General features: G+C 44.8%; 1 protein-coding gene across 7 annotated transcripts in view; it reads right to left on the reverse strand.

Annotated features, from left to right (window-relative positions):
- Positions 1-355: 355 nt before the first annotated feature.
- Positions 356-17,150, reverse strand: part of LOC135393825 (regulating synaptic membrane exocytosis protein 2-like) — an 80,999-nt gene continuing 64,204 nt past the window's right edge. For 2 of the 7 annotated variants that reach the window (XM_064624109.1, XM_064624114.1), the window contains exons 12-18: positions 16,062-16,288; positions 14,990-15,293; positions 14,393-14,625; positions 9,524-9,680; positions 5,828-6,051; positions 5,175-5,314; positions 356-5,093 (exon numbers count right to left, since the gene is read on the reverse strand). In XM_064624109.1, the coding sequence (XP_064480179.1) occupies positions 4,902-5,093; positions 5,175-5,314; positions 5,828-6,051; positions 9,524-9,680; positions 14,393-14,625; positions 14,990-15,293; positions 16,062-16,288 (1,477 nt within the window). In that variant the 3' untranslated portion in view covers positions 356-4,901. Of the gene's footprint in view, positions 5,094-5,174; positions 5,315-5,827; positions 6,052-8,452; positions 8,598-9,523; positions 9,681-14,392; positions 14,626-14,989; positions 15,294-16,061; positions 16,289-17,150 lie in introns of those variants that run through there. The other 5 variants (XM_064624113.1, XM_064624112.1, XM_064624111.1 and 2 more) reach the window with 5 other exon arrangements.

The raw sequence follows: 17,150 nt of genomic DNA on the forward strand, positions 1-17,150 counted from the left end.
TATTTGGAGTCACACGCCCCTAATTTAAACATGCGCAGTTGGATGTGGTTTCAAGCACTTAGACCGCTAGCACCATTCTGGGACATTTTTTTGAAGCATTTATAGGAAACTACTACATTAAAATTTATACGAAATAATGAAGCAGAAGCAGGCACACAGTTGAACACCATGGCACCTGCTTTATGCTTTGGTTTTGCTTAAATCAGCAGCAGTATGTTCTTAACACATAGTGATGAGGAGGAACGTGTGTATGGGAGGTTCCAGTTCCCAAGGTGTGCTTCGAGTCAGTGTATGCGATCTGTACACACCTGCATTGTGTCGTACGGAGACACAATGAATGAAGCAACGGTCAGCCTTCCAGCTTTCCTTTTTATTGTTTTGTGTGTGTTATGCAAAGACAATATACATTACTTACATTTGACAAGGTATGGGAGGTTCAAAAAGAGCAATGCAAAGGCGAAGCGACTCTTTGAAAAAAGTAAAAACAAACTGTCGAAAGCAAGGAAGCTCTTTTTGATTATGCTGCACTGCTTTGCATGAGAAGCAACATTTGCACACCATGCTAGAGTAATTTGAATGCTGCTGCTGAGTTGCACAGTTGATCAATGGTAGCGAAACCCATGTCTCAAGTTTTTTTTGTTTTTTTTTCGTTCAGGCTATTCCTTCAGTACTTTATATCTTCCTGCATTTCATGGCACGTGATTGCAAAAACATAAGTATATTGTAATAACACGTTCGATCAGGTAGACTTGTCACTTCCCAGTATTCATGCTCTGAGTTAGTTTCAGTCTTGCGATGGAATAATTAATACCGTGTTTGTTAAAAATTGCAATTTAAAGTTCAATCCTAATGCCAAAATATGTGGCCTTGAAATATGGATTTGAAGCATCCCTGTGCACCATAGAACTATTGAGAAATGAGATACTGAGCAGAGAACTAGGATGTAATACAAAAGGCACTGCATTTCTGTTGCATTTTTTTCGTATTTAGATCCTTCTTGTAATGGGAAGGGGGAAGAACGCAATATCTGTTGCTTCAGATGTCACCACCTCTGCACTTTAAAATGGCAAAGGGCACAAAAGCATTAACGAAACCACGAGAAGTACAGTGCCATTGCGCGTTCATATTTTTTTTTTCCCCTGAGACTGACTTAGAGTTTAGTATCTCTTCTGCACCATATTTTCTGTTAGTGCTTTTCCAATATTCGTGACCTTAAGACCAGGACGTGGCCAAAATTCATCGTTGCACGAATATGGCAACAGGAGTAGTTTATGTCGCAGTGTTGCTAACACATTCCTTCACTTCCTTTTTGCCACTCAAGAGCCCACCTGTAAATTACAGCCATTGAAAATGAATATGATGTGCATATATCACAATCTCCCAGGAGGCCCTCCACAGAGAAAACCTCGCCCGAAAGGCTCTTCATGAACAACGTCGCAGTAAAATAAACTATGAATCTTGCTTGTTCCTTCCAACAGTGCAGTAACTATCATAGTACAAAAGTCACAACCTTGAACGGGTGGGCCATTGAGTGATTCTACCTTCTGCAGGAAGCATCTCGCACAAATACGTTAGTAAAACAGAACAAGAACATGAGCCCCACATGGGCGTTTCAACAGTGTCGGCATTTAACGGGTCAGAGCAAACGTTTTTTTCTGGCATCTACGTCGTACTTTAAATTGGTGAAATAGGTTATCTGAGAGTCATCCGTAAGGTTGATTTGAACGCTGCTTTAAACAATGATATAGCAATGTTCTCTGCTCTGTGCTATGTCACGTGCTTCCCTGGACAAAAACTTGCCCAATAAGCGGATCAGTGAAAGGTGTAAATTTGTTGCGGGTTGCGAGCAGCAGCAGCAGGGTGTCAGAGTTTACTAGGGAACTTTCTTCTTAGCAAAAATGTAGTCCATAACGGCTTCTTTTCCTGATAATGGTTGTTGATTTCTGTCAGATTTCGTTGCAGGATATACTATTCATCAACTCTATTTAAAATTGTGTAGTGCTGCTGCTAACTTGCCACTCTCATGTTCTGTCCTAATTTTGCCTTTCAATGCTATGACATTCAGCCAAAATCAGTTACAGCCAATCAAAACTGCACTTTGCAAGCCATATTCTGTGAAACTGCAGCATTAATGGAATTTAGTAGTGGCCATTGCCCACCTTCTACAAAGGCTGGTAAGACCCTGTATTTGAAACGACTAGGCAATTCTACACTTTGTGTCCCATGCTGCCTATCGTTGGCCAGAAAAGCCTTGTAGCGCGTGTCCCTAGTACTCCATGTGAAACAACCCAGCCCACAGATGCCTCAAAACTTTGTAACCCTGTCCAGATTACCTACTCTGCCAATTTAAACCAGAAACGTGCCAAGAAACAAAGATGCCCTGCAATGCCTCCTTAGATAGCCATGATGCATGCAGCGTGAATTGTTTCGCAATAATAACACTGTTATCCCTACGTCACGGCAACCTTTCAGATTAATTCATGCACTTTAAGGGAGGAGTATAATAGAAACAAACATTATCTTATGTAACAGTGATAGAGCTGAATATCTGCCTTCACAAAGGTCGTTCAGGAACAGGCACAAACCGCCTTTCTTGCTACTATGCCTGTGGTATTGAGAAAGTGTGCATGTAGTACGCAAATAGCTAAATACATTGTTGGTCTATGTGCAAGTTGGGAGAGGAAGCCTGCATTTTTTCCCATTTTGCTGAATAAATGGAGCTGAGTGAGCTTCATGCTGGCGGTCCTGTTATTGTCTACGCAGAAATTTGAGTCAAATTTCACTTTCTACAGAAAAAAATAAAATAATACTTAGGTCAGTACATTCAATGTGTAACAAATGAGCTGTTAGGTAATCTTAAGCAATTGTTCTGGGTAATGGGTACTATGAGTTTTAAATATGCTAGAAAAGAAATTAATCTGAGCAAAGTTTGAGGATTTTGTCATCTACTGTGAAGACCTTAATGTGTACTGCTCGCGACACGGTTGTCCAAAATCGCCTGTCAGTAGTTTTGCAGCTCATATTTCCTTGTTCGTCATCGAAAATGTTGTTTCAATATTGTATTTAAAGGTGGGCCATATGCAGCGCGTGTTTCTTATTCGAAATAAATGATCTTGCAACACCTCGAGATTTGAGATGGGATAAACCACGGGGAGCTGATTTCAGACAACTGTGTCGCAATCAATTACTTAATCAGTCAACTAATTAATGGCAAAAGAACAAATGATGTGAATTTTAATTGTATCCTGAGCTCAGAGGTCCCTCATCTGTTAGTTTGTTTTCATGCACCCACAATAGAGTTTCCACATATGTTTCCACATATCCTCCCGTTGACATGTGGACATGCATTTGATTATGATTGATTGATTTTCTTTTGTATTCACTGCTCCATGTCGTTACACCCAAGACAGTGTTAGAAATTCAGAATGCAGCATTCCAAATAATTTTTTTTATATATTAATTTTCTTTTTTCCTCTAATATATCTGGAAGGTGCATCTCAAGTTTGGTGTCCGAGCAGTACACCCTGTTGTGTGCTGTAGCATTCTGTAGGCTTTTCGTTCTTTCAGGGATATAGGACTGGTGGAATAAAAGATGGACAACCTATGCAGTGATATGGGATGGTGTCTTTTTTTTTTCCCCTCTAGTGCGCGACGAACGAAAATAGTTTAAGCATCACTGAGTACAGCTACAAAGATGCTCACAAAGCACATGGTGTGCAAGTATCGACAGGGGAGTTCACATGCAGGACGTCGCATTGCCTTCTCTTGCAAACATGTGCTATGAAGTCTTATCTGAATCTAGAAGAATTTCAAAAGGCATGAGAGAAAAGTTTTTTTTTTTTTTTTCGAAAGGAACTGCCCCAGGTACAGCGTGGCTAGATGTGGTGTGATGGGTCTTCACTTCTGCAATTCTTTCGAGTCGATTTGATGGGAGTATTCGCTTTACACTTCATCTCGATACTATTTGTGGTAGTAATGGTAGGAATCGTAGATTTAAGATTAGTAGTAACAGCAACAGCAGCAGCAAGATTGAAAAAAAAGGACATCTCGTTTGTTGGGTGGCACTCAGGTGGGTAATTTGTCATTTCTTTTGTTTCCACGGTGCAGCTGCATTAGTATGTCAAAGAGAAAAGTGATCTAGAGATATCTGTCCTACACAGGCAGTATAGGATTATATCTATTAAGAAAAATTGTTGTAGAGCTTTGGCGGATTCCTTCGCAGGAACAAAAAAGTAGGACCTCGTGAGGTGAATACTGTGCATGTCATGAGGGGGAAAGCAATGAAAAAAAGAATAATAATAATAATGGACGTAGCTATAGCAAACTGAACGAGCATCAACATCATCCTTCACAGTACTGCAACCAACATTATCAAAATGAGCCACGAAAGACCAAAGTTTCCACCGACGTGAAAACAAAGCAGAATCTTCTCAAGATGTGATGATGATGTCTTTTTCATACATGACTGTGGATAATGGTAAAAGTCTCTCATGAGATGGGACCAGAGCTTAAAAACGGCGTGATAAACAGACGTATGCACAGAGCATAACAGGCACTTTCTCTCCAGAAAGAGAGAAATTCAAAAAGAAAGTCCGAACCAGTGACCGAAGAGAACTCAGTGTAAATGACCTCACTGATGAATAAACAGTATCTTTTTTTTTTTCCTTTTTTTTTTTTTTTCTGAGCATCTTTCTCCTCAAGCACATCATATGCTTTCCTGCAAGGAACGCTCCTTGAATGAAAAAACCACCACTGGTCGTTTGTGGTATGTGGAGAGCTACGAGGGGGAAAGTACGGGAAGATGCTCCTCCTTTTTTCCCCGGTTGGTGGGCGAGGGTAGCACCTTAATGCAGTCGGCACTCGGTCCCGTTGGCGATGATGAATGTCCTTCGAGGCCCTTTTCAACCGAAGCTGTCGACAGAGACGAGAGAGTTTCCCTGGGATCCCGTTGCGACGTTCACCAGCGAGGACGGGTGGAAGAGCTTGTACCACCCGATCACGATGTTGGTCAAGTCCAAGTCGTCCAACATCACTTGTGCCACGCCCATGAACACCTTCTTCTCCATTCGGCCATAATCACCCCAGACCGTTACCTGTGAAGAAGACATTGTTTACGTCTAGAGTCACTATAACCTCTATTTACGTCCTAGCTGAGACGGACGTCTTCAGCGTACCTGAAGGACACATCCCCTGTAATCCTCATTGAATATCAGCTGCTGCTGGTATAGAGGATCTAGTGTTCTTCGTGCTGTAGCTGTTTTTGCTTTGGCTATACACTTCCTGCCGTTGACGAGATATACTTTTACATATGGAGCTGGAACACGAAAGTTTACGATCAAACTCTCTCTCGTATGCACACACATTGAGACATCGAACACTTCGCTCACAATGCGTTTCACAAACAGCGGATACTCCCGATAAGGTAAAATTCGTTGATTGTAAGCAATGCTACAGGCTGAATTTTCTTAGTGTACTTTCATGTTCCGTGCACGTTGTATTGTTCACCAAATCACATCAACATCAAAAATCCATCGACGCCTGTGAACATCACGGCGCGTCCCCATTCAACTTCAGCATCATAGTTTCATAACCCATGATTGGACATCAACTTCGACATCACGTCATAGGCCAATCGCTCAACATTACAACACCCTTAGCAACATCAACCTCGAACCAGGTCACATCGCAGACCATCACTCAACGTGACAACATTCTCTGTGATGTGCCCGTTGAATGATGGTCGTAACGGCAGTCATGCGTGAATTTGCCGACCTATGGTTCCCACAGGTGAATTGAGAGATGGGCGCAACTGTGTCCAGTAGCTTACAAAATCTGATACCTGGCAGCAGCTTGGCAGCGGGTTTGGGTTGCAGGCCGCGAGCACGGATGACTTCGACCTCGAGGCGGCCCTTGCGGTCGCAGAGGCTCATCTGGACGTCGCCCAAGCTGGGAGAGGCCAGGGCCTGCCGTCCCACGAGTTGGCCCGGCCCCAGCCCCTCCACAAAGTTAGAGAACTCTCCTTCGGGGGCTAGCCTCAGTGAAGGCACCCACCTGCATGCACAACATCGCACTCGTCTTATCCATCTGTTTATCTTCTGTTTACTGGCATTTCGTCCTCATGAGTAGAGTTAATGAAAGACTATGAAAAAAACGTCTAAATACTTCCCCTTTCTCTGTTTTTTTTTTTTTTCGCACCAGGGACGGCAATGCCAATTCATACCAGAAAAAAAAAACTCATCTTATGCCTACCAGCAGAATACCTTGCGGATTCGGATAAATTATGAATAACCATTTCGGCATGCGGGTCGGTTGCGGGTATCAACATATCAGATCGGTAGCAGATCGAATGCGCGTGAAAGTACCCAACCAGTATTCAAAGTGCCCAACCAGGCATTCGCTTTGGTTGGGTTTGGTCCTGCAACCTTTGTATTCACTTTCTATGTATTCTGTCATTTTCTTTTGAGAACGACACGGATCGGACGCGGCTGAAGAGTCCTACTTTTTGCGGATCACATGCCGATATGAGAGAGAGAGTGAGCCAGCACATCAGAAGCGAATTTTATGTGTGTGCGGATCGGGTGCGGATCGGATGCGGATGGCAAGAAGCGCATACGCGCAGGGCTTTACCAGTATACCATGATATGCTCCTGTGAAGCTTTCTTCTTTGCATCAGATATCCTTCTGAGGGGAAGCGACCTTTACAGGGGGCGCACACGGACGGTACGACTGTAAACATATAGAACTGCAAGGTCTTTAATAGAAAGAGACGTAATTATCGTATTCGATAAACGGAATTTTCTTTTTTCTTTTTTTCGGCGTGGTGGTGGTGATGGTGATAGGGCTTGCCGTTGTCGGCCTCACGTATGTGGGCAACGTCACGACTCACGCCGTGGGGGAATGTGCGTCCTGGGCCGACTTCTAAGGGAACTGTGCCGACATATGTCTGAAAGCGTCTGAGGAAAACCCAGGAAAAACCCCAGACAGCACAGCCGGCACCGGGATTCGAACCCGGGTACCTTTTCGGCGTCACATCAATTTGTGCCACGCGCTTTACCAATGGAACTTCGATGAACGGACGTATTTCAGTGGTTCATTGCTGGCGTTAGGCATTCTATACCACCCGAGCGAAAAATGTAGCTGAGGAAAACGAAGATGGCGTCTTTATAACCCATCTAGTTTGTAGGTTGGGTTTTGCCGTGGAACAGTGATTGTTAATCCGGCACACTACATTGAAAAATTCGGCTTTGTGCTGTTTCTATCCAGTTCCAAAGAGACTTGTATTTGTTAACGAGAATTGTCCGAGGCAGACCACAATTAGGGAGACACAAACACCTAAGCCTCAAACGCCCAGAAATTAACGAAATTACGAATTAACGAAAACTCCTGAATTGTTTGAACTGCATTTCTTGTTCGACTTCATCATCTGCCCTGCTCATTTAGAGTATGTTAGTACTGCATGCATGCAAACGAGATTATAGTCTCCAGTACCTCCTTACCTTTCTTTTTTTCTTTTTTTACTGGTGCATTTATTCTAGCTACAAATGTGCTCGATCATGATTAAGAAATTCCACATACCTTTTTCTCTTAGCAAACGTGACAATAACAAATATACAACTCAACAGACACAGTCCGCTTTAGCGGATAAGACGTAGATGTAATTTGGAGACACGAACACTCATTACAACTGCAGAGAGAGAAAACGAGAGAGAGAGGCTACATAGGATACGGAAACAAGACCACAAACCTCGACACGGAAATTATGTCATATATAGTGACGTTATCATCATTAGTATCATTACTTTGGGCTGCCGTATGATGTTCCCCGTGGCATTATCCATTACAGAAAATCTGTCGTGGAAAGCCAAAGACGAAAACGCGTGTTTTTTAAATTTTTTTTTGTAAAAAAATCTTACACACTGCATTGAATGGGTGAAAAGGGACCCTCAATGCCTTAACCCATAAAACACCTGCTTCATTTTGGAAAAGAAAAGGCCGTCAAAACCGTATGAAAGAGTGCACGGCCGTAAGGTATCGTGTACAGTTACAAAAAGTATTTAAGAAAAAAAGTTGTTCACACAAAACGATGAACCTGCCACGGTTCACAATGTACTGCTCAGCTCGTTACTTGATTCTCCTCTAATAAAAATAGTAAATACGGGAACAATATAGGAGGGAAGTGCTCAGCAGTGCCAATAGCTTATTCTTCACTCTGACGTAACAGCAGTTACTGTTTTAGGTGTGCTCCGGTGCTGATGTGTACTCCTGAGAGCAGAGCTCCCTTGTGCCACACATTATACAGTGCAGGCTTGCAAAGCAGATAACAAGCAATGTGCGTTATTGTGACAACACAGATGACGAGGTGCGACTTCGATAATGTGCTTTACAACAGAGGAACGTAAGACAGATAAGGCCGCATGTACAAAAACAAACAGACTGCACACGCATTACTTACAACGAGGATTCGCTGCTAAAACTGTTAATGCTACTGCCAGAATCCTTGCGCGTCTGTACCGCTAAGAGTGCATTTTGAGGCAGGGGTGGGTACACTTCTTCACTACGCTGTACTCCACTACGGCTATGTTTCCTATGTGACAGGTCTGAAAGAACAAAGACATTATGAAAGGCAGAACAGAGAGGAAATTTTTTTCACTAAGCGCATGCTGTGGCCAACAGAAAGCGAAGCAGCTCCCGCTTGCTATATAGTGGCTGCATACAGCGGATACTGTGTGCGAAGCTGCAGGAAGCTGTTGAAATAGAAAGATGGGTGAATTGGAGTCAGTGTATAGAGGCTATACACAGGTTTTTTTCGTATCTCGGCAACGTGTGTTCGTGTTAGAAGAAAATACCGACGTTGTTACCCAGTATGTCTCTCCATCCTACTAGTCACGTTTCCTGAGAGCAGCCGTCCGCGTGGTATCCTCGAAATACCCTTCTATAGTGTAGATGGGTAGAAATCCAGCGAACCGGTAGAGATGTAGGAAGGGAGTTGCCTCAGGACAGAAGCCGCCGATATTTCGAACAGAGACTGTTCTTCTTCTGGGCACCGTCCTCATCATTGGCATGGTATTTAAAGGGTTAGGTGTGACGTGTTTAAAGGTTCATGCGAATTGTGGGACCCACGGTGCCCAGAAGAAGAACAGTCTCTGTTCGAAATATCGGCGGCTTCTGTCCTGAGGCAACTCCCTTCCTTCTATAGTGTGTTTCGTACCTATAGAGGTCTTTTTTTCTTTCTTTTTACTTATTGAAATTCACCAGCAAGCACAAGTAATTTCGCTGCAGCTGGGTAGTTCTTCCTTCGTGAATAATATGCTAAAAACAGAATGGTTAAAATGTGTTGTAATTTAAAAACGTTTTCATGACGAGCAAGGTTAACATACGAATAAGGGAATTTTTCTTCGGTTAAGGACGAGCTCTATCTCGTTTTATCTCGTAGCCTCGTTTTAGGCGACGTGAGAATGCAGCGTCGTTGCAGCCTTGTCTCCGTATCCTTGCTTTCTCCTGTGCGCTCAGTGTGTTGACTTACGTTGTACTGTCTCCACTCAAGCTACCCTCTCCGTCAGACGAGACACTACTTGCTTGGCGGACTAAATGCCGTACTTCGTCCGGAGCCACCTCTTCGCTCCGATGAATGCTGAAGGTAGACGAACGTTTGCGCCGAAAGCCTAGCCGCTTTTTGTGACCTTCGTGAGAGCACACACACACACACACACCACACACATTGTTTCTCTTCTTATTCAAGACTGTGCTAAATAATGGTGAAAACTTCAAATACGAATCGAACGAGTAAAATAACATCTATCGGCTGATACAGAATGACAGCCTAAGCGACCACGTTGTAACATTGTGGCGCCTTTTGTTTCCTCCATAATCGTGCACAAAAATTCGTGATCCAAATACGAATTCCCTCGCGGAATAAAGGATGCCGTTATACCTTCACACCAACACGAAAGGAACGGCTTTCATCCGTCGCGTTGTTCGTGATTTCTGAGCGAAAGAAACAGCGATTTACGCTTTCCTTCTTCGTCTGCTTCTCAAGAAGGTTGACAATGCGGAGCGGGCTTCCATTTGTCTTCTCAAACGATTCGTCCAACCATCGCGTGAGACCGTTTGAGGAGACCAATCAGAGGCGTCTCCGCACTGTCGCGCTTCTTGAGAAGGAAGGGGAGAGCGTACAAATTCTTGCACTTTAGTGCCCCCTTTAAAATTGCAATAGTAGTTCGAACCTCAGCTTGCTTATCACGTAAGTTGGAAACCATGGACTTTCGATGGGTTTTGCACCACCTTTACTGCTCACAAATCGAATGTACGGGACGTTGTTGAATGTTGCTGCGTCTGATGTTGCGTTCCCGCAGCGTGCTGCCACCTGTTGGCCACAGTTCGAATCATGAGAACCACGGTCGCCAAGATGAAGGACACTCAAGTCGGTTTTCGGACACGTTTAGGGTTTTCGTTTGACTCTCCCTCGTGATATGGTGGTGCTAGGGTTGCCTTGACGTTCTTACTTAACGAGCGCTTACTAATGGTTATTCCTAGCTTTGCTGTGGGTCCACGATAAACAGCGTGGGGAACAAAAATAAAGGACGAGATGGCGCACAAAAGTGCAATGGGTACAGTGGTAATAGTATGGTACATACAGGGTGAATTTAAGGTTACACATTTCGATCGAGCGCCATTTCGATGGGATTGGAGCGCCAGAGACGTTATCTTGTGTTCTTACGATCGTAAGAACACAAGATAACGTCTCTGGCGCTCCAATCTTTGCAGACTGATAGTTATTTGACTGAAGTTTTATCGATATTTTTTTTTTTCAAATGCTAGAAAAGATTAAATAATCCAGCGGTCTGGCGGAGGTAGATGCAAGCAAAAGCCTCAGGTTGGGTGGCGCCGATATTTCGGATAGCCTTTATTCGAAATACAGTTGATGTATCATTCTGTGTGACTGAGCTCGGTCCCCTGTCGTATTATTCCACAAAAACCACATTCTCGAATCCACAGTTTCCTCTCTTTCTTGTTTTTTTTTTTTTTTTCATTAGGGGGTGTCACAAATGAAAACTAAAATAAAACGGAAGAAATTGACGTAACCGATTACAGATAGAAAGTGTGTTCGATTCGTATTTGAATATTCACACAGATCTACTAAAACTAATGAATAGCATGCCAATGAGCTGTAGCGCTTTACTGTTAAAAAATAAAAAAAGCTCTCACACGAAAATACACCCAGGACGAGTACAGACACCGACAAGAGGCTAGTTTGTGAGAGAATAGTGACCACACCGGCAGCTGTTGTGCAAGTGAGGATAAATGCAAGGGCTGTGCTGCAAAAAGGGAATCGGTAGGGATATGTTTGGGTCTGTCCGGGATCATTTTATGCTTTCCGAGTTATATTCGTTAGAAGGAAAAAGGAGGAGATTTGTAACGTGCTTGAGATTGGTGCGTGCTCGGCTACAATGCAGGGATTTTATAGTTTGAGGGTTACATCTATAAACATTACTAGTCACATTGTTCGCACATTATTTAATATTTCCTCTTGTAATGTGCTCTCACACGAACCAAAATACGGAACTGTGACTGAACGTGTGTGTGTGTGTGACATACGTGGTACGTGCCTGATTCGAAATGAGTAAGAAAAAAAAAATACGAGAGTAAAGCTACAGCGCAATATTTGTGTTATCCATAGTGGATTTTATGTGTTTACTTATTTATTTTGGTGTCCGTGAACAACGGGCACCAAACGGGATGTCGTGCAAAGTTCAGATTTCTTACAAGCACACTGTATAAAACAAAATTCTTTTATTAAGCACACAGTAATCGTTCTACCTAACACTTCCCGTTTAAAAAGAGAGCATTATTGTGCATAGATTCCACATGTGTACAACACATTTCACTGCTACGTAGCTCGTTCCAACGAAGCTTTGGTTGCGTTTACAGTTGTAACAGAAATAACAACGACGGCATCACATCTTGCGCTTAAAGTGTTGGATCGAAAACAGTATTCATCATTTTAAAATACGCAGTATGTTCACTTCGTGAACATTTCCACCTCTCATTTCAATTACTATAGTACTTGGCACTACGTTAGGCACAACTATTTGCTAACGCCTAACTGCTCGCTTGAGTATGTACACACAAACACACACATGTGGAAACATGCACACTGGTGCTATGTGGAAGTGGAGGCTACGGACATATCGGACAAGGGAAAGGCTGGGACAGCATTCTCGTACTGAACTATGGCGGGTTGGTCCTACCGTGTTACAGACACCGCTGAATGTCAAGCAGTATCGGGGAGAATTACGCCACAGCTAAAGGAAAACGTTGAATGCGATTCACCATAGCAAGAAACAAAACTCGTGCATTCACACGATGTGTAACACTTTGCTTCTAAATGTGTGTGAGGGGGGGGGGGATGTCATTGCCATTCATCAAGCAAGTGCTCGGGAGTGTACTGATGTTAATCTTGCAGGACGTCCAGTGTGGCCATTACTGTCTTCCACAAACTGCGACCTCACAAATAATATATGTAAAAAAAAACAGAACGCCACAGGAGACATGGTAGCTGCAGTCCCCTTTTATGTATTGCTTTTTTTTTTCATTTCCTTTTTCTACCTAATAATCGCTAGCAAAAGACTATTCAAATTGTCCTAACTAAGCTTGGGTTGACGGTGTGCAGTCAGAAGGCAATGCAACGAACCACAAGCATCCAACTTCCGACTGTGGTTGCACTGTTTCTGCTCCTATAGACTTGCAAACCTATAGATGGGGGCACTCAACACAAGGAGAGGAAAAACTAAGTGACTAATTTAGCTGAGTATGCTGAGCACTACGTGAAAGGAGTAAAATCTAATGCAGCTGCTTGCTTATAGCTATCACATTTGTATTAACTACTACTCCATGCAAGTTGTGAGCATAGCCCATATGATGGCTTTATTACAGTTCGCTATATATGGGACGTAAAATCCCCTGCAGCAGCATGATGCACAACAGCGAAAGCCATCAAGCTTGCGACTTTTCATGCGAGAATCGTATGTATTGTAGGGCAGCTGTAATGTACTCATATTTTACAGTGCTTGCCTACACATGACTCTCCACTGCGGGTACGTGGTATTATACAGGGTGTGTGCAGGTAATGTATGCCCACAACGCTTTACATGCGCAGACGTGGGTATATAGTTTATGTGCACACACCCTGTATATTGCTCTATGGAAGAAACTAGAATGAACAGGGATGCGGATTTTTAAATAAAAATTGCCTGGACGCACTTTACTTCTTCATGACAACGACACTTTTGTGTCGCAAATGTACATTATTCCTGTATTACTCACGACAGTTATAGCAATTCTTCCAAAAAGAGTGATCCAGCTGTCAGCAGTACTTAAAATATAGAATTAACAACACACTGTCACTCTTTCGAGCGCATTACAGAGCGTAACAACATGGCGGCCATGTGATTAGGGTTCTCATCAAGTTTCATATGCTCTTTAGGTCTGACTTTCGAAGCGGCAACACTGGTTCTAATGAAAGAGCAACCATGTTTCCACTGAGAGAGTGGAGAGAGTGGAAAGCCTTCTGGCTCGTGTACTCTAGTTTCTTTCTTATAGAGCCCTCGTACTCGTGGAGAGAGTAAAATCCCGCTTCTAGAAAAACGATTTCGTACAGCAATATCCTGCGGTAATGCATCGGAGAAGTGTCTCGGCAGCATAGGAGTGAAAGCCACGCAAAGACATGCGCTGTGTTGCAAATTAGACAGCTTACATAAAGCGGGGTTGTGGAATCGAAGGCGGGCATCATTTTTTACACACAGGTATCCTGAAAACCGTCAGTGTATCTCAACAGTGGTGTAACAATTTTGCGTCACACTTTGTAGCTCTTTCGCAAGCCATTCGTTCGTGCACACATCAACCCAAGGCAAAGCTTCTGCGCTCAACTGGGCTAACCTTTCCCAAAGAGTGACCAGTCAGTGTGGGAAGATCGGTATACACGTAACGGTATTTTGGTTCTTGAACTGGATGGAGGCAACGAATCTATATTGAAAGGGCATCATCACCATCTGTAAATTGGTGATCAAAACTGGATGCGAACGAATATCACATTTTTGTTTTCTTTTACACTTCTCTGACCCGATGTCCTGGGAAGCACCTACCCCAAGTTAAGTTCCCAGTACACATCTGTTCAAATAATTAAAAATTCAGAACATAATCTTGAGAATGTGACTTGATCTGTTTACTTCCACAATTCGCAAAGCGTTATTTTCCCTGGAATTATCCGCGTTGTCTTAAACACAGGAGGGAGGGAAGTACACGAATAAAAAAAAAGGGGGGGGGGGGGGAACGGCTGGTCACCCAATGGAGGTATGACCCACGATGAGGCGGCCGAGGAAGGACCGCAGCGTACCAGAGACGGAGGAGGTAGCAGCACGCCTGCCGGAGTAGGAAGGGCCCCCACCAGGATAGACGCGTGTAGCGGCCTTCTCCACCATGGACCCGATGGCTGTATCCGACAGGCTGCCGTCCACCTTGTCGTCGTGCACCGAACCCCCTTCGCTGTTGCTGCGACCAAGCATGGCGCCCGACGACGGTCGCACCGGATGCACGGGCCCGTAACTTTGGATGCGCGACGTGAACTCGCTACGGTGAAAAGAAGAGCACGCATACATTTCGTACAGGGTAAGATATATGTCACGTGCTCCTTGTGTTTCACGTGTAACTTCTCTCGCTACGCTCCAAGGATAAAAAAAATGAGTATGTTGGGGAGCACCTAGGGCTTCCGTCCCCTAGATTGCCACCATTCCTCCATTTAAGTCCTCTGGCACTGAAATTTACTCCCTGGACTTCGCACAAGCTTTCGTGCATTTAGTCCAGAAAGGGACTAACGGTTGTGGCTAACCACTACCTAGTCTCCGAAAGGACTAAGGTTGCTCACTTTTCTTTCCTTAGAGTGTAGGAGCCTAGGAGCCATCATGAAAAAAAAAAAAAAATTCCTATGGGTTACCTGAGCGTCCTACTGCCGCGCGGCCGCTCGGACTGCGTGGAAAAGGCACTGGTGACGCTGAACTTGGACACGGAGCTGGTCTCGGAGCCGTCGCTCTCGGCGCCCCCCGTGCCGGGCTCGGCGCCTTCTGGACTGAGCATAGGGCCCGGCCCTAAGCCCAGGCCCGCGGCCAGGCGGCTGCCGCCTCCGCGAGGGCCCCCCATGCGGCCTCGATGAAGGTGACTCGGAGGTAAACCACTACGGTGCTCTACCATGTGCCGGGAGCTCACTTCGCTGTCCGAGTACATTCCCACGGGGGTCATTGCTATGGAATCGAAACAGTCCATCAGGAATCACATCTTTCTGGTAGAAGACTTCGTAGTTATCATTCAAAGCATATTTCAGGGTATGCTTTGAAGGAACGCTGTGGATCGGATGAGGTGATCGCGTAAGTGAGAACTTTGCCTGGCTCAGTTTTCGAACGTCGTTTCCCCCTAATTAGCTAACTAGAAGCAAGCACAGAGTATCCAGCGCTAAAGTCTATACATCTGCCTGTACACCTCAGGATGGGAAATATTGCAAAAAGACTACAGTAGGTGGGGGTTAGGTGAAAGATTGAAATACAGCAGTCGTCGTCTGTTTGTGTGTTCCAGCCTCAGAACAGTTACTTTCCGGGGTTATGTCGGCTGCTTGAGAATGACTTTCAAGTCGTTGGTTGTCGTACTTGGTAAAACATTTCTATCATGGGCATTATCCCCGCAAGCTACGTATATTCAGGCGCCAACGGAAACGGGGTAATTGGCACATACGCATGTAGGTGAAGCAGTTCGACAACAAGGACGAAGGTCACAACTACTATCCTCTATCTTGATCGAGTACAATTCCAGTAGAAAAGGGACTTTCTTTCCAGTTAACCGTTACACCAAGACCTGCCCAGCGAAAAAAATAGCAGTTGCGTTTCTTGTGTCATTTGTCCTCGTTGTCGGGCTGCTTCATCTATATGCCCACGAGTACGACTTGAGTGAACTTCCTGACTGATTCCCTCTCATGAGATGCCTTGTTTCCTTTGCGATTCTATGCACTGAGATCTTACTTCCAGAACGTCGCTGCTGCATCTGCATGCGCAGCTTGAGCTGTCGAGCGCGCTCTTCCAGGTCGAGTGTCATCTGGTCCCGGTTGCCGCCACCGCGACGCATGCCTCCCGGAGGTATTTGGGGCAGTTGCCGTTTCTTGGGCGTTGGTGTGCCCGTCGGCGTGCCACCCAGCGAGTGAGACATGCGACCGCTCATCATGGCTTCATCCTGAAGAGGTGACCTAGGCCTACGATAAACAACAGCCTCATGCACAATTCGCGATGGAAGGCAGACAGGATGAGCTACTTCTAAGCATTACGGTTTGCTAAAGAGCCTTTCAAAAGTACCACTACCGACCTAAAGCATTATATTTATTTACGTCGTAGTATAAATCAAATTCGCTCAAAGACTAAGTACGCAAAACATAAAAGCCGTCAGTAAATTTCGAAAGCAGCCTCAAGACCCCATAGTTTCGGATTCTCCAAGAGTCGATGACGTCATTGAGAGCTCTGGCGTCTCCCTGGTAGCAACAGCGCGCGTCTGCGGTCTCCGCCAACGTTGAAAATCTGCCAGCACCTGTAGTGAGGAGACAGGAAGCGACCCTCGAGGAGCAATGCTGCCAGTCGCATGGCAGATTGCGCGCCTTATGACGGCATACTTACCGAAACTAGACATTAATTTTACTATACTTCCGCGTCACTTGGAGTGTTAATCTGGAACACTACAGCGCGAGCCACGACATTCGGTCCGTAGTGGCACTTGAAGATACCGTAAGTATCTTAAGGCCAGGGGCGGCGGAAGGGGGGTTACAGGGGTTACTGTAGACCCCTGAATTTGTGAAGGGGGCCCAAAATTCCCATGCAGGTGAGGCACCAAAGTGTTATCCCAGGCGCCACATGCGAATAAGATGCCCTAAACCCTTTTCCTGAATAGAATCCTGAATTTTTGGGACCCGGACATGAATTGGTGGTGGCGTTGGGGGATGGAAGATGGGCGCCGGTTGGGATCTGGGGTCCCCCTGAATTCAGGCGTTGCGCCGCCCCTGTCAGCCGCCCCTGTCAGTCACCCCTGTCATACGGGCAGTCTTCAATGACCACTGAAACCAATGG

Source organism: Ornithodoros turicata, chromosome 5 (assembly GCF_037126465.1).
Source record: "Ornithodoros turicata isolate Travis chromosome 5, ASM3712646v1, whole genome shotgun sequence".
Classification (NCBI taxonomy): domain Eukaryota; kingdom Metazoa; phylum Arthropoda; class Arachnida; order Ixodida; family Argasidae; genus Ornithodoros; species Ornithodoros turicata.